The 18,333-nt window shown below is 44.6% G+C and overlaps 1 protein-coding gene across 1 annotated transcript in view; it reads right to left on the bottom strand.

Annotated features, from left to right (window-relative positions):
• Positions 1–7,048: 7,048 nt before the first annotated feature.
• The window catches only part of DDX6 (DEAD-box helicase 6), a 36,939-nt gene continuing 25,654 nt past the window's right edge, over positions 7,049–18,333 (bottom strand). Inside the window, exons 10-14 of the mRNA XM_040425285.1 lie at positions 15,198–15,314; positions 13,148–13,211; positions 12,961–13,062; positions 11,478–11,657; positions 7,049–10,555 (exon numbers count right to left, since the gene is read on the bottom strand). Of these exons, the coding sequence (XP_040281219.1) occupies positions 11,485–11,657; positions 12,961–13,062; positions 13,148–13,211; positions 15,198–15,314 (456 nt within the window). The 3' untranslated portion in view covers positions 7,049–10,555; positions 11,478–11,484. The remainder of the gene's footprint in view (positions 10,556–11,477; positions 11,658–12,960; positions 13,063–13,147; positions 13,212–15,197; positions 15,315–18,333) is intronic.

An 18,333-nucleotide genomic window follows, 5' to 3' on the forward strand; every position in this document is an offset into this window, starting at 1 on the left:
CGGTCCCAGGCCTTGGATACGACCACGGAAAATTCCTCATGGACCGGAAAGGCAGCAGCCTCCGGTTTCTTGGGAGGAAAAAGGGCGAACTTCCTCCTAGTGGAAGGAGGAGAATCCCCTTGGAGGATAAAGGTGTCCCTGACAGCCGCTACTAAGTCAGCCACCATAGTGGAGAGCTTAGGCGGAAGGTCCCGTTCCGTGACCTCTTCCGAGTCGAACAATTCCACTTCAGACCTGCGCTCCCTAGGGGGGGGGGGGGTCCGAACATGCCTCTAGATGAGGGGGGGAAGTGGAGTCATCCGAGGAGGGATGCTGCCGCTCACGCTGCCTCTTAGTAGTCAGGCATCCTCTGCGGGAACCACTGTGAGGAGACGGAGTGGTTGGCGCCGCAGGATTGGAAACTGCCATACGCTCCATAAAGAACATGGCTGCCTTGGCGAATAGAGCCAAATCAGCGGCCGCACTGGACATGGCGGATGCCCAAGCGGGAGCCGCGGACTCCACAGTGACCGGAGGGGGGCTAGTTTGGGCAAGAGAAGGGGGAGAAGGGTGACTCTGTCCAGGGGCAGGGCAGGAGGCACAGGTACCAGTGACCGAAAGTGGGAGAAGACACTCTATACAGGACCCTATTGGGGTCTGAGAAGAGGTCTTAACAGACTTTGGTTGCCATCATGCCAAAACCTAAGAGATCTATAGCTGCAGCTAGAAGCTGACAATCCTACCACCTAGGCACAGCACAGGAATCACCAGAAAGGAGCAGGGAGCAGAGCAGCCGCCCGGCAAGAGGAGAGCTCACAGTAGACAGAGGAGGGAGCAGGAGCGAAGCGCTAGGCTCCACCCCCTAGACGCATCACAGAGGCGCGAAAAAAGCACGCGCTCCAGTCCCAGGGCTACTGATGAAAAGGCCCCCGGCGCCGAACATAGCGTTGCAGGGGTTAATAAAAGGTATGGCCGCTCATGCAGGGGGAGGCAGAGGAGCTCAAAAAGCGGGTGTGTGCCGCTGTGTTATAGGGAGCGGCACTGGCGCCGCTCTAATCAGACGTGCCGCATAAAGAGAAAGCCAGACCAGGGGGGACTATGGCGCATGCTCTTAATAAAATGCCTCCAGATTCCCTCGGTGTCAGGAGCGCCCCAGACAGAATGAGTCACCCAAATCCCCATTCACCCAGACGGCCCAAAGGTCTCAAGCATAGAAGGGGGGGGAGGGAGGGGGCACAAAGGATGCAGCTTCATACTTATCTGCTCCTGCAGTCTTCTCCCTCTGTCCTGTACCAGCAGGGTTCACCTCTTCAGACATCTGACTCACCTAAGTTCAGTGCTCTGGATGGAGGGCAGCGACAGGTGACCCAGGAGCTGGTGGGATGCCGGAGCTGACAGGTCGAGCCCGGATCCACTTGCCTTCTTGGGGGATAATGGAGGCAGCCAGGCAGCATCCAACAGCCGGCGGCGGGCACTCCATGGGGGACCAGGAAGGCGCCATGCCGACCTGCGTCCCCATCTAGAAAAAAATAAAAAGGAGACGAATCAAGAAAGTGTCAACCTCCTTCACCAGACACTAAGCAAAGACTGAGTTTCTCCTGGTGGAGTCGGGGGGTATAGCCCGAGGAGGAGGAGCTCTTTTGTATTTGCATAGTGTCCCTCCTACTAATTCCTAAGCTATACCCATGGTCTGTGTCCCCCAATGGAAAAAAGTACGAGAAAGTAGCATGCCACAGAAACACGTACGACTACTTTAGAACTGTGAGGTCACATGTGGCGTGCGAATTCCATTGAAGCCAATGGTAGAAACGTTCACAGGTCCTATTTTCAAACAGCTCCAACCCCTAACTGCAGGTTGATATTCAGATTTTGTAGTTTCACTGCAGGATTCAGTATGCAGTAGGTGGTCTTATTTGTTTAGGAATATCATTTTGATTTTATGTTGCTTGTATTCATGTTAGACATTATCCTCAGCGAGGAGCAGCAGTCTGTCCTTGGATTCATTCTATTCTCCACAGAGTTGTTCCAGACCTGGAATGGCAAGACATCTCCCTGCACTTTATTGTACCACAGAATCAACTCCATGGAGCAGCATTTGGTTTCTATGCATTTTATATTGCTACTTTCCAGCTGGGGCACACTAGACTGGGTTTACTGGCTATATATACACTGCTCAAAAAAATAAAGGGAACACTTAAACAACACAATGTAACTCCAAGTCAATCACACTTCTGTGAAATCAAACTGTCCACTTAGGAAGCAACACTGAGTGACAATCAATTTCACATGCTGTTGTGCAAATGGGATAGACAACAGGTGGAAATTATAGGCAATTAGCAAGACATCCCCAATAAAAGGAGTGGTTCTGCAGGTGGTGACCTGACCACTTCTCAGTTCCTATGCTTCCTGGCTGATGTTTTGGTCACTTTTGAATGCTGGCGGTGCTTTCACTCTAGTGGTAGCATGAGACAGAGTCTACAACCCACACAAGTGGCTCAGGTAGTGCAGCTTATCCAGGATGGCACATCAATGCGAGCTGTGGCAAGAAGGTTTGCTGTGTCTGTCAGCGTAGTGTCCAGAGCATGGAGGCGCTACTAGGAGACAGGCCAGTACATCAGGAGACGTGGAGGAGGCCATAGGAGGGCAACAACCCAGCAGCAGGACCGCTACCTCCGCCTTTGTGCAAGGAGGAACAGGAGGAGCACTGCCAGAGCCCTGCAAAATGACCTCCAGCAGGCCACAAATGTGCATGCGTCTGCTCAAACGGTCAGAAACAGACTCCATGAGGGTGATATGAGGGCCCGACGTCCACAGGTGGGGGTTGTGCTTACAGCCCAACACCGTGCAGGACGTTTGGCATTTGCCAGAAAACACCAAGATTGGCAAATTCGCCACTGGCACCCTGTGCTCTTCACAGATGAAAGCAGGTTCACACTGAGCACATGTGACAGACGTGACAGTCTGGAGACGCCGTGGAGAACGTTCTGCTGCCTGCAACATCCTCCAGCATGGCATTGGGTCAGTAATGGTGTGGGGTGGCATTTCTTTGGAGGGCCGCACAGCCCTCCATGTGCTCGCCAGAGGTAGCCTGACTGCCATTAGGTACAGAGATGAGATCCTCAGACCCCTTGTGAGACCATATGCTGGTGCGGTTGGCCCTGGGTTCCTCCTAATGCTAGACCTCATGTGGCTGGAGTGTGTCAGCAGTTCCTGCAAGACGAAGGCATTGATGCTATGGACTGGCCCGCCCGCCCGTTCCCCAGACCTGAATCCAATTGAGCACATCTGGGACATCACGTCTCGCTCTATCCACCGTCACGTTGCACCACAGACTGTCCAGGAGTTGGCAGATGCTTTAGTCCAGGTCTGGGAGATCCCTCAGGAGACCGTCCGCCACCTCATCAGGAGCATGCACAGGCGTTGTAGGGAGGTCATACAGGCACGTGGAGGGCCCACACACACTACTGAGCCTCATTTTGACTTGTTTTGAGGACATTACATCAAAGTTGGATCAGCCTGTAGTGTGTTTTTCCACTTTAATTTTGAGGGTGACTCCAAATCCAGACCTGCATGGGTTAAAAAAATTTGATTTCCCCTTTTTTTGTGCGATTTTGTTGTCAGCACATTCAACTATGTAAAGAACAAAGTATTTCAGAAGAATATTTAATTAATTCAGATCTAGGATGTTATTTTTGTGTTCCCTTTATTTTTTTGAGCAGTGTATATTCCCCTGAAAATATCCTACTGGGTTTGATCATTTTTTTTTTTTTTGAGTACTAAACACTGTAGGATTTTCTACTGGCTTCTTATGTTTTATGCTAGGAAATCAATTCCTCTGAAATGGAAACTTCCTATTTTGTATATGCGTAGCTGGTCTGGGATATGTATATTATTACACATTTCTTTTGAAATCACAGTTTCCACTGACTCTTGATCCTTTAGCACCATAAGAAGAGAATACTAAGTGTAAGCGTTTTTTTTGTTTTTTTTAAATATACTTGCAGATATTTGAAAATCCAAATAAAACCTATTAAAAAAAACTCCAGCTTGGGCTCCAACTCCTCTTTTTCCTGTTTATCCTCCCTGTGTCAATGCCTAAAGGGTTTCTTTTCCTTGGATGGAAAATAAACTTTCTTCTTATCCAACTATTGGTCTAACTGACAGATCGTCAAAGTTAGAGCCCAACATGTATCAGGTTTTGAGCCAAAGGGCAAATTAAAAGACCATACAGATATCCTTAAGCCATTTAATATAAAATTCTGCGGTTTCTTAAAAGGGTTATCCAAAAATCCAATGAAACCATTAAATAAGACCTTTCACCTCTCCTGCCATGCCTGTTGTAATAGCTTCATGCATTCCCCATGTAATAACTGTTCTGGAGCAGCTATTCTTATGTCTGTGTGCCATTCCTTTATTATTTCTACTATAAGTTATGAGTGAATTGCTAGCAGTCTGCAGTAAGGGTACAGAAGAGGGGAGGTAACCAGTTTGGATAGTGTCAGACTGTGCAGGTACACCCCCCATCAGTGTTGCCATTTTCAGACTGTGCAGATAACACCATCCCCAACTTGTTACCACCCCTCTGTACACTTACTGCAGACTGCTAGGAATTTATTCATTACTTCTAGCAGAAAAAAAAATAAAGGAATGAAACATACAGACATAATAGATGCTCCAGAATTGTTATTACACAGGGAATGCATCTAGCTATTAAAACAGGCATGTCAGGAGTGGTCTAAGGCCATCTTTAACTCCCATTTTCTACCTAGAAGTGATATAATAAAGATTTTTACCTTACTATTATGCTTTTTCATTACCCCTGGCCACAATCCACCCACCAGTCCGGAGTGGTCGTGAGCCAATTGGATCACAGCCAGCAGCAATGCCATTTATTTAAATAATGAAGACTACACTGTATAGCCAATCTTCATTAGTTAAATTAAAAGCCGCTGCATCCTAATTGGCCATACGGTTCTCAACCACAACATGTGGTCATACCCTTCCCGGACTTTGGGTGGACATTTCATACTAAAACGTGTTTGCCTCCTCCCTATTGTTTGTTTTAGCCCCACCCACTTCACCCATGTGCTAGTTCACAACCAGATGGTAGGGGTGAGCGGCGCACATTCATCAGTGCACGGATGGATGTGGTCTGCTTCACCGCAGCAGAAGTAGCTTGCATCTGTGAGAAGATTCCAGGCATATGCTCTACACATTTAGCACCACCCGGCCCAAGTACATCCCATCACTGATGACATGTACATATGAGGGGGGTGTCTACAGCAGCAGAACATGTTTAATGTACAGCACATGAAATAGAAGTTAGTGGGTGGAAGTGGAGAGGTCATGTGGTGAGGTCATGTGGTGCAGCTCAGAAGTTAGTGGGTGGAAGTGGAGAGGTCATGTGGTGCAGCTCAGAAGTTAGTGGGTGGAAGTGGAGAGGTCATGTGGTGCAGCTCAGAAGTTAGTGGGTGGAAGTGGAGAGGTCATATGGTGCAGCTCAGAAGTTAGTGGGTGGAAGTGGAGAGGTCATGTGGTGCAGCTCAGAAGCTAGTGGGTGGAAGTGGAGAGGTCATGTGGTGCAGCTCAGAAGCTAGTGGGTGGAAGTGGAGAGGTCATGTGGTGCAGCTCAGAAGCTAGTGGGTGGAAGTGGAGAGGTCATGTGGTGCAGCTCAGAAGCTAGTGGGTGGAAGTGGAGAGGTCATGTGGTGCAGCTCAGAAGTTAGTGGGTGGAAGTGGAGAGGTCATGTGGTGCAGCTCAGAAGCTAGTGGGTGGAAGTGGAGAGGTCATGTGGTGCAGCTCAGAAGCTAGTGGGTGGAAGTGGAGAGGTCATGTGGTGCAGCTCAGAAGCTAGTGGGTGGAAGTGGAGAGGTCATGTGGTGCAGCTCAGAAGCTAGTGGGTGGAAGTGGAGAGGTCATGTGGTGCAGCGTAGAAGTTAGTGGGTGGAAGTGGAGAGGTGATGTGGTGCAGCTCAGAAGTTAGTGGGTGGAAGTGGAGAGGTCATGTGGTGCAGCTCAGAAGCATGGAAGTGCAGAATTCAGGACTAGGTTAAAGAATAAAAACAAAATAAATCCCAGATAAACCCTTTAATAGTAGGAAGAGTTGCTCTCTAGGGGTCTTCAAAATTGTTCTAACCAGACCAGCAATGATGTGTCTAATATTGGGCACCAATTCTACCTAGCTTTTTGAAAGAAACCATCAGCCCATTAGGTATTTTTACAAATTACACATTCACAGGGCAGCGAGGAAACCTTAGAAATAGGAACCTTAATTTCAGAAGGCTGATCACAGGAGGCTTTCCTTCTGCAATGGTCAGGTTTTAAAAACGTACTTACTGTCTAGGCCTGTGAACCTGGCTTTCTGTACTAGATGGGTTTCTTTCATCTCTTCAACTTTTAAAAAGGGACCAGGGTACTGTGAAAACTGATCAGTATCTTGCTGTTGAACAAGGGTTTACCATATTTGGCGTATATTTTGGAAAAAAAGGAGGAATCGCCATTATTCGCAGAAGAAAGATCTACATAAAGCAGACTTGTGTGTGTTGAGTAGTCAATCTAAATAGTGGTAGTGTCCATAAGCTGCCCCGTGCATATTCCACAAGTATTTATTTTTGTAAATTCTCAGCCCGCACTCACAGGAGTAAGGGCTTTTTCACACGAGAGGATGCCGTGCGTGTAATCCGCTGCGTGAAAGACAGCCAAAGCTTGCTCCAGACAGTATGACACACGGAGCATTAACATGATTGATAATGCTCTGTGGATCTGTGACCTTTTACTACAAAATCACAGTGAGATAAAGTTGTCACCGTGATTTTGTAGTATAAAGATCACAGAGGCAGAGAGCATTATCAGTCATGTTAACGCTCCGTGTCTCTGCTGTCCGGAGCAGGGTTTGGCTCTTTCACGCAGCCGATTATCCACACGGCATCCTCTCCCGTGAAAGAGCCCTAAACCAAACCGACCTCTGGCCGCAGCATTTTGTGGTTTTGAAATGCATTACCACGACCTACCAAATGTAGGTTTGTCTGTAATCGAGCTGACGCATACAACAAAGAAAAACCAAAAATGTGATTTCCAGTGGGAATTTATTAAGATAACAGAAAAACAACCTCCAGATTTCTCTTCCATACATCGGTCTGACCGTCTTAACCAACAAAGAATCAGAAAAAAAATAAAAAATATCCCACTGGGCCATTTTCTCATGTTCTATAGGAAGCAGTGATGGTAGCGGCTTAGTTAACTCCTGATGGAGAAGTCATTCCGCTTCAGGACTCAGACTAATTGTCCAGTGGTTAAAGCTAAGCGGCTACCAAATCACAGAAATTTGATTGGAAAATGGCATTTGTATCCTCTTGTGGCTGCTATTCCGCAGGGCTGCAGCACCAGGAGGATACGGTGCTGAAATCAGGGTTCACAATTTGTCTGCCATCAGATGTTAAACTGCTTTGCGTAAACTGTTGACATACAAATGGTTATTGCCCACCCCCCGCCCACCAAATTAAAGGGTACAAACTAGTTGCTGTACCTACCCACATCTTGGCCCATTAGATCTGACAAAACATATTAGGAACAATTTATTTTTTTGCTTCTCCACATAAGGAGGGTTTTAAGGAGTTCTCGCTGTTTAGTCAGTAAACCGAAAAATAAGAGAACCAAGGTATCCCATTGCTCGCATGTTTTTTTGATTTTCTTTAAAGAAAAATAAAAAAAGTTCATTGGTACCATTTCACTCTTCTCAATGGAGTCACTTCAGATTTGAAAAAAAAATAAAAAAATGCAAATTTCAAAACTGATCCCAATATGTTTAAGTTCAGCTCCTAACCATATCCCAGAACCCCCTCCCCCCCCCCCCCCCCCCCAAAAAAAAAAAAAAAGAAGAAAAAAAAAGAAGAACAGAATGAGATGCTAAACCTGTTCAATGCCTAGACGAGAACCTGTCTCAGCACTGAACAGTAATACCTAGCCCGGAACCGAATGCTCCATAATGAATGCTTACAACCTTTTAGCACTACAATTGAAAGATGCTCCCATCTCATTCTGGGAGGAAACTAAAAAAAAACAAAAAAAGGGGAAAAAATAATATTCCTTGCTCCCATACCCAACGTTGGGATTAATCCAATTCAGCCGTTTAAATTTTTGTAGTATAAGGTGGAGCCGTACAATACGGTCTGGTTTTGGAAGCTCCTCAGGCAGACCTGGAATCAACTCCGCAACTCATGCTGCCATTTTGCGCTTAATTGCAGTCATGTTCACTTGCAAGATGCATATTGGGATTTCTGCCAAAGCTTGGAAGACTGCAACCAATAAAGATTGAGGTATTTTATACATAAGGAAAAAAAGGATTCAAACTTTTTTTTTTTGGTATTTCAGAGCATCTTTCAATTATTTTTTTTTCTGCGCCGATTTATAGTGTAACAAGCACCTGAACTGAGACAGCTTTTTCCAAAGCGCTGCCCACCTAATTCCAATGGCGCTTGATAAGTCAATCCCTCCTGTGCAGTGTAAAACGCATGTACAGGGAATTGACACTTCTAGCATGGGTTTTTTGTGTTTTTTTTTTTAAAATAAATGGATATCCCTTCATATAAGGATCATGGATTTAGCACCAGCATAACACCGCATTTCACAAAGTGCGGTGGCACCGAATTTGCACAATGGCAGGTGCAGTACAAATAGAACTGGGCAAGAGGAAGTCACTTATTGCCCCATGACCCCACATGAAAAAGATTACCCAATAACCCCCTTCAGTAGCAGAGCAATCAAGTAAATTTTAAATAGAAATATTAAATAATCTACCCCCTTTGCTAACAATTATATATATTTTTTTAAATGCCAATTGTCCTCGTGCTTTACTGAAGGTTTGGGGTCCAAATGGGTTTTATTTTTGACAAGTAATATGTGCTTCTACGTGCACCTGGATGTGCAATATTAAATGCTAGAGTCTGTGCTAGCCAGCTTCAACTAAACAATGGGACATGCTTTATTATGGGCACGACGAATCCCGCACGATCCAGGTGGTTCAAATATAGGGACACAAACTAAAATCAACAAGTGATGGTTCCTCACTCACTTTGCCTGTAGATAAGGCCGAGCATCTAGCATGCTGGGAGAGGCTCAGTTCAAATTAACATTTCCCATCTGTCCACCCAAAAAAAACTAAAAAACTAACTGTGCCACTTTCCAAGAACGACACGTGGCTTCTTCAGCGCCACCCCCCCCCCCATCGATTTATACATTTTTTTTTTTCGTATGGGCGGTCTAACAAAAGTAGAGACGCAGAGGAGGAAAATCCACACAAGTCAAATGACTCAATCCGTATTGGAACACTGGATTGTACGTTACCCTCCTCAATTTCAGACCGCTCTCTAAAATGTCGCCATGAACTGAACCTCTCTCAACTTAAGCTGCAATCCTAAAAACACAAAGAAACCTTCAACAAACCATCATAAACAAAAAATAAAAATAAAAAAATTTCGTCCACCCCTCCCACCCCCCCAACCAAATTATTTACATTTTTATACAAGTATACACAAGTTTCTTAAGATTACCCCCATACCCCTCATGCAAGGGAATTGTTTAAATTTTTCTTTAGAGGGGGTATAGCTTTGGAAAAAATCTGAAATCATATCTTGCTGCAAATTGGAAAGAGAAATAAAAAAAAAAAAAAAAAAAACACCCCAATTAGTGTTTAACTGGAAACAAAACCTAAACCAGCATCTGCCTTAAGGACGTTGAATAAGTGTCTGGAACTTGCACTTTATAGCCTGTTTTCTGACTGGCTTATTTTTTTTGTCTGTGTAATGACCAGGTACCTATTTACAAGCTACTGGAACCCCCGTACAGGCAAATCACTCGCATTCCAGATGAAATTAGTGAGGGGACAAATATACAAGTGGAAGATTTTCAGGGCTAGCAGTTTTGATCGAAAAGCACCAGCTTAGTGATCTGCAGATGTTAGATGTGGTTAAAAAAAACAAAAAACGCAAAGGAAGTGTATTGTCTCGTAAGGGCTGCAGTGAAGAGAACCTTGAATGGTCTTGTAGCATAAGGCACTTTGCACACGTAAAACAGTTCGCTTTATGGGGAGAGGAAAAAATAAAAGTAACGTTAGACGTGAACTCCACACTGCCACAAGAAAATGCACAAAAAACCCACTGGTGTTAAGTACTTGTAACCTCTAAGAGAAGGGACCGAAACGCAGTATTGCATCACTGAACCAGGTGAGTGTAAATGGGTCTGGGGAGTGCACACATATGAAAAGCCTATAATAGTGCAAGGGTCTTCAGCAGTAAATCGAATAGCAGATTCCAAGACTCTCCTCTTCTTCCAAGGGAATAAAGCGTGAAAAATTAAGTGCAACAACATGAATCCTGTGGGTGCACAGTGCAAACAAATGGGATTTAAAAAAATAAAAATAAAAAAAAATAATTGGGAAAATATCTTTAGGCTTGAAATTATGCTGGTAAATGTTCCAGAAGGCAGAGGGAAAAAAAATGATGGGAGGCAGGTGAGTGGGAAAGAAACCCTCATCAAAAAAGGATGCATGGTCAAACTCTTCTGGGGGTCAGTTAAAGCCTGCAACAGAAAGAAAAGAAAAAAAGGTCATGAGCCGCTCATCTTAAGAATCCACTGTGGAATTTTACTTCAGTTTTGAAGTTAAGCATCATCCCTATATTACTCAATGTAACCCAAGGCTGTCAAGTTGGAGTAAGGGCTCCTGCACACAACAGTCTTTTGTTTGCAACTGATCCGCAATGGGGCTGCAAAAGAGGCGGTCAGCATCCATGTACATGACCCCTAAGTTGCAGGTGGACATTTACAAACAGCAGCTTTAAAATAAATAAAAAATTTGCCCAGAAACTATGGCAAAAAAAATATTTCTACCCAAGCAGCCTGACTACACAATGGTGATTTTGCTACAGTAAATTTGCCATTACTAATTAAATACAAGCCATTTATGTTGGATCAGTGTGGAAAAACAGGAGATAATTTGCTTAAGGGCATCTGTCAGCAGTTTTGTACCTATGACACTGGCTGACCTGTTCCATGTGTACTTGGCAACTGAAGACATCTGTGTTGGTCCCATGTTCATGAGACCTCCTTGCTGAGAAAATTATGTTTTAATACATGCAAATGAGCTTCTAGGAGCAACAGGGGCGTTTCCATTACACCTAGAGGCTCTGATCTCTGCAACTGCCGTGCCTTATGTACTTTGATTGCACTTTGACAGGACTGGGCAGACATGATCCCTTTTACACTGCCTGGCCCTGTCAGAGGAGGAGGCAGTTGTAGAGAGAGCAGAGCCTCTAGGTGTAATGGGAACGCCCCCGTTGCTCCTAGAGGCTCATTTGCAGATATTAAAACATGTTTCTCCGCAATGCGGGCACAGATGAACATGGGACCAACACAGACAAGTTTTAGAGGTACAAACCTGCTGACCGATGCCCTTTAACGCCACAGGCCTTGGGTTAAAAAAAACAAAACAGAAAAAACTCACATGCAGATTAACGCTTCTCTTCTCCAGATTCGCTGTGATATTCTGCCACGTACAGGCTTTTGTCGATACTGCTGGGTATGGGCTTGATTTCTGTTCCCAACTGTTCTTCAATACTTTTAAGGTTAAATCTGTCATCGTAGGTGATCAAATTAATGGCAAGTCCAAGATGGCCAAAGCGACCTGAAAAAGAAAAACCATTGGAGTATGAAAACTAATAATATATGAGCAGTATTGAAACATGAAGGGGGGAGTACAGAGACCTCCCTGAGGGGCAACAAACTGCAGGCATGCAAGTCCTCATAGGTACTAATCAGCAGGATTTACTACTTTCTGGGTTTACTGTAGAAGATCATTGTGAAGTACTAAATGTCTCGCATGTTTCGCTCCTTTATACACTGGGTGTATTGATCTTATAATCACCTAAGGATATATATTGTACTAAATCGTTTATACTTACCTTTGTGTAGCTGCTGGGTTATTATAAAAAGTAACCTGCCTGTACTTAAAGTAGAGTATACAAAAAATACCAATAAAACCCGCACTTAGGCCTCGTTCACATCACCGTTTCTCCTTTCAGTTCTCCGGCTCCGTTGAGGAGCAGGAAACTGGAAAGGACGGATTCTGCAGATAACAGACCTAACTGAGCGTAACGGAGCGTAACGGAGCCTAAAGACCCCATAGTCTATAATGGGGTCAATTCAGTGTCCGCTCAGAATATGATTTTTGAGCGGAGACGATTTGGCAATGGCATGTATAAAGTTATTGGGCTAAGAGGGGTTAATCGGGGCACCTGTGATTTGGTATGTATAAAGTTATTGGCACGGGGTGGGGTTAAAGGGAGCACCTGTGATTTAGCATGGAGGGGCTGATTTGGGGAGTGGGGGACATGGTGGATGGCATGGAGGCACTGGGGACATCATGGCAGCCAGTGAACTCCGGCAGTCTGGTCCTCCACTGGAACATACTGCCAGAGTTCACAGTATAACCTTAGATACACATTCTGGCAGAAGAACAGCCTGCTGGAGTATACCGTATTGGGTATAGCCGGATACAACCAGATTTATGCTCTCATTGACTATAATGTGGGTCAAGGCCATCCCGCCATGTTCCGGCATACATGCTGGGTATCGTCCAAAGCGTTATTTTTTTTCTCTAACAAAACCCAGCTGAATGCTGTAACAAGGCCGGACCCCATTACAGTCAATCGCTGCAGCAGCCGGCAGAATCCAGATATACCCGATACGGTACATTCCGGCTGTTCTTCTGACAGAATGTATATTGCAGCTGTGAAAGGAGCCTTGTGTGCGCAATTATTTGCTATACCACTGTAATAACTAAAAATAGTTTTTATAAAGGAATACGTTATTTTAAGAAGGTTTTTCTTATTAGATTACTTGATTAATCGCAAAAAATAAATCGGTAGAATTCTCTATTACTAAAATAATCGTTTACTGCAGCCCTACTGGAGTCCATCACTTCTTACCTGATCTGCCTATGCGATGAAGATAGGTCTCTGCCAGCTTTGGAAAGTCAAAGTTTATCACCACATTCACAGCTTGGATATCAATACCACGGGTAAACAAATCTGGAAGAAAGAAAGGGTCACACGTTGAACAGAAAATGCACAGCAAACTCAGCTGAGGTGGGGGATGAGAGGGCATGTATCTTACCAGTGCAAACAAGGTTACGGCACAATCCATTTCTGAAATCATGGAACACTCTATTCCTGTGTTCCTGTGAATTGAAAAATGCAGGAGTATGAGAGCCTTACTTGTCCGGACAGTGCACAGGTCCGCTACTTGCATGACACCGGTAAAGACCTGTCTGCAGGTAGCAACGTAGAACTTGTCAAAATGGACTGAACAAACCTAGTGATTTTACAGTAACTTAATATTTAGAACTTATCCTAAAAATGTTGACGTGAGGACTTAGGCTACTTTAACACCTGCGCTAGGTGCGGATCCGTCTGGTATCTGCACAGACTGATCCGCACCTATAAATGCAAACGATGGTATCCTTTCAGTACGGATCTGTTTGCATACACTTAGTCAAAAAAAAGTCTAAGTGTAAGTCAAACGGATCAGTCCTGACTTTATAGTGAAAGTCAACGGATCCGTTTACAATTGCACCAATATTGTGTCAATGTAAACGAATCCGTCCCCATTGACTTACATTGTAAGTCAGGACGGATCCGTATGGCTCCGCACGGCCAGGCGGACACCAAAACGCTGCAAGCAGCGTTTTGCTGTCAGTCTCCAGAGGGGAATGGAGGCGGAACGGAGCCAAACTGATGCATTCTGAACAGATCCGCATCCATTCAGAATGCATTGGGGCTAAACTGATCCGTTTGGGGCCGCTTGTGAGAGCCTTGAAACTGATCTCACAGGCGGACCCTGAAACGGCAGTGTGAAAGTAGCCTTATCCTGACTGGATGAGAGCGTGCGCTATAGTACCATTTACACCCACCACATAAGGCTAGTTCCACAACAGCGCTTTTAGATCTGGCAGGGAACTCTCTGCATTGCTGGAAGCTTCTGCGTTGCCGTCCAGCACCATTAACTATAATGGGCACCGGCGGAGATCCAGCCACAACCCGGCAAGAATCTGCCGGACGAAAACCTGTTTGCCAGGTTGCAGACAGATCTCCGCTGGTCCCCCATTATAGTATCCGACAACGCATGATCTAAGGTTGCACCAGGTATCGAATTATCAATACCCAATCGATACTTTTGTACCGGTATCAATTAGATACCGGGATTTGCCTTTTACCGATACTAGGCTGCGCTACTGTGCAGCCTAGTATCAGAAAACGGAGTGTGCTGCTATCAGCGCGTGCGCCATATTCCCTCAGCAACACATGGGAGAAGGAGTCACTCTCCCCCACCCCCCTGTGCCGTTGCTGCCAATAAGGAGAGAAAGAGGGGCGGAGGAGGAGAGGAGGGACTGAGGGGTTAACTGCTGCTGATCGTAGCGCTCTGTCATAGAGGCCAGGTGCCGGCTATGCGATTCTGCCGCCGGCACCCACCTCCTGTATCTGTATTAAACGTTAATTATCACTGGTGGCGCAGTGACTGGAACAAGTAAGCAAAGCAAATTAGTTTTTCAGCAAAGTCTTTGAAGCCGTGGATGCCAGTGAGTGCAATACTATTGAAGAAAATCACAGAAAGTATATATATGGACACAATCCTCACTCTGATATGATAATATCTGAGACACTTAGCCAATATATTTTAATCAAAACACATCTGTGCCCACCTACCAAGCGACAAGGTGGTCTCTGGTCAGGCGGGTCCTACGCTAAACCTACCTAAGCCATTGGGCTTCTATGTTCCGGACCGCAGACGCCACACATATGGTGTGCTGCTCCTAGTCACCTCCATGTGCATCAAGCAACCAATGGGAGGAGGAGCACGCACACCTATATGTACCACCTAATCAAGGCGCTCTATTGGATAGGAAGGGCAAAAGTGCAAAGGAATGCTACTCCCAAGATAAAATAGAGCATTCACACTTGAAGGTGCCACTCCCTCAAGCAAATACTACACAGACAAATGTAGTTTTTTTGTCTGAGTGCAATACTACCTTCGATCCTCCCCTCTAAAGCACTGGAGACATCAACTTACAGGATTCTCAATATGCAGAGAAGCTAAACATACAATACTGGGGGGGGGGGGGGGGGGGGGTTGGGAAAGAAACAACAAAACTTTAATATGAACAAACCTGTCTCATCTTTGCATGGATATAGAAGCAGGAATAGCCCAACTGAGAGATTTTCTTGGCCAAGAGCTCCACCCGCTGAGAGGAGTTGCAGAAGATTATGGACTGATTTATCTGGAGCTATAAAATAAATTACAAGATACAGTAATGTAACAAGCGTACAATTATCGTGCAGTTTCAGAATACAGGTGACTGCATTACAGGTTATCACACAAACCAAGTGCCGCACGTGGTAGCCATGATATCGACTGCCCCATTTTCACTTGCTCTTCTCAATATCACTTTTGTGGCAGAAGCAGATTCAAAAGGGAGATTCCGGTTTCGCCAGAAAACTGTTTTATTCTACAGTACGCTGAAAATAGGACTCTCTCTGCTTGCAGTCATTCAATAGAAACCCTCACAGTTGAAAGGGATTCAGTCAGCACTAGGGATGAGCGAACTTCTGTTTTCAAGTACACAGTACAAGGTTCGGGTTATCTAAGAATTCCATTATGGATCCCGCTACCACGGACTGTAACTTATGGTCTGTAGTAGCCGAATCCATAACTGAATTCATAGATAACCCGAACCTTGTACTGCGAACTTGAAAACAGAAATCCGCTCAACACTAGTCAGCACGATTTTTCATATTAAGCTGCCAACAGGTTAATGGAGGTCTCCTCGAGTAGGTTAGAAATATACTTGTCTCACATATGAATGCTGTGGTGTATATATATATGCCAATTAGGGATCATGCACACAAACGTATTGTCTTTCCTTGTCCGTTTTTTTTGCGGCCCGTAAGCGGAACCATTCATTTCAATGAGCCCGCAAAAAAAAAAAAAAAAACGTCTGGTACTTCATGTGCATTCCATTTCCGCAAAAAATAGAACATGTCCTATTGCCAGCATCACAGACAAGGATAGGACTGTTCTATTAGGGGCCAGCTGTTCCGTTCCACAAAATACGGAATACACACAGATGTCATCCGTATTTTTTGCGGATTCATTTTTTGCGGACCGCAAAATACATACGGTCGTGTGCATGAGCCCTTACACTGAGGAAAAAAAGCCCAAGGGGCTGTCCTGGCGGTTAGTGGAGCCCAGCCGCACCCATTCTGACTGAGCCCCGCACCACCCCTCATCCTGAAGTCCCCTCTCAGCTCCTCTAACTTCAGGCAGACCAGACATGAAGCACACTCATTGTTGCCCTGACTATGTATTTATACTCTATATACTAAATAGGGGAGCACTGTATATGTACTATTGTATATTCTGCATATATGTGCAAAGTATGACCGCTGTTACCCAGCTTTTTCCCAGACTGTTGGATTCCTATTTAGTGATAAAACCACTTTAAAAACAGACCTTTGTTTGGGGTGCTGGGAAAGCTGGGTGACAACACTCAGGAGCAGCATGCTGTCCACAAGCTGCGTACACTGTCCTGATACTATATATGATGGATTGCAGCATTGTGTGTATTTTATATAACAAATATGCCCTCCACCACAGGCCAGCAGAAACCAGGTTTTGGATGGGACCATCCACCAGTAACCATCTTTAGAAAGCAGCGCTGGAAAGTATGCAGATCTGCATGTGCAGCGGTCATCATGGCTGGCAGGTCTTTGCCGTTTCAAACAGCAGTAACCCGCAGCTAATTACCGCAAGATCACAGCATCTAAAGGGTGAAAAACCCAGAAGCTTGCGCTTCCAGGCTTCTTACCAGCATCCTCTGCTGCCAATGAGGATGCCGGTTATTGATTTAAATACGATGAGTATCATTGAAGAGACCTAGTGCATTTAAGCTGCAATTCTTATTTTGGCCAGCAGGTGGCAGGTCAATATAAGAAATGAGCAATTCTGACATTTAAATGGAAATAAAATCCATGAATGTTCAGAATTCAAACAATTGGATTTTGTAGGCAAAATAAAGTTAAAAAAAAATCTAAACATATAAAAAATAAAAAGTTTTAATCACCACCCCCTTTCCGTATAATAAAATACATAAGTAACAAAATATAAACATCATGGGTATCACCGTGACCGAAAACGCCTGTATTAAAATATAAAAATATTTTTCCAATATGGCGAATGGCATAACGGGAAAAAAAAAAAAAAAGGGGTCAAAATGGCAAATTTGACATTTTTTCATTGCTTCTCTTACTCTTCCTCAAAAAGGTAAAATTTATTTTTACACTATTTAAACAAAAAAAAAAACTATACATATGGGGGTATCGTAATCCTACTGACCCAGAGACTGAAGGGCATGGGTCAGTTTTGCCACAAATGTAGCGCCAAGGGAAGTGAAACTGGAGGAGTTGCTTTTTTTTTTTTCTAATTAGAAATTATAACTTGTCCCGCAAAAAAAAAGTCCTCCTACAGCTTGTAGCACTTTTCTCCCAAAGGCACTTTTCTCTGAGTCAAGATGCAGTCTGCAAGGTCTAAAAAAAGGTATGGGGAGAGCTCCAAGTAGCAGCTCTGCATATCTGGGCCAGAGAAGCATCGCTCTCTCCGCCCAAGATGTCGCCACAGATTTGGTGGAATTTAGGTTAAGGGAAGAATAAGCCAGGGAAATAGAATTCCTTACCCATCTAGCAATAACACTAGTAGAGACTTTGTGCCCTCTAACTTTTCCCAAAAACTGAATAAGGGGATTCTCATCTATTCTCCAAGATGATGTGGAGTCTAGGTAAAATACTAAACACCTTTGACATCCAGGCAATGGAATCTTTCTTCTAACGTATTGGTTGGATTTAGACAGAAGGAGGGAAGAATCACATCCTGACCTCCATGAAAAATCGGAGACCACCTTAGGCTGAAAGGATGGAAGCGGTCTAATAATCATCTTGTCCTCTAAAATGGTAGTATAGGGAGGAAAGGCAGAGAAAGACTGAATTTCTGAAACCCGCCTAGCAGATGTTCTAGCTAAAAGGAAGGGCATTTTGAAAGTAAGCATTTTAATAGAAATCTCACTTAATGGTTCAAACGGCTTTTGCGATGGGGCCAAAAGGACAGTATTCAAATCCCAAAGGGGAGACAAGGGTCTTAAAGAAGGGTGCACTCTTGATGCTGCCGACAAGAATCTTTTAATCCATGGATGATCTGCTAATCTGGAATCAAAAATAATTTAAAGCAGCTACCTGAACTTTCAATGTAGATTC

Source organism: Bufo bufo, chromosome 1 (genome assembly GCF_905171765.1).
Source record: "Bufo bufo chromosome 1, aBufBuf1.1, whole genome shotgun sequence".
In the NCBI taxonomy this organism is placed as follows: Eukaryota; Metazoa; Chordata; class Amphibia; order Anura; family Bufonidae; genus Bufo; species Bufo bufo.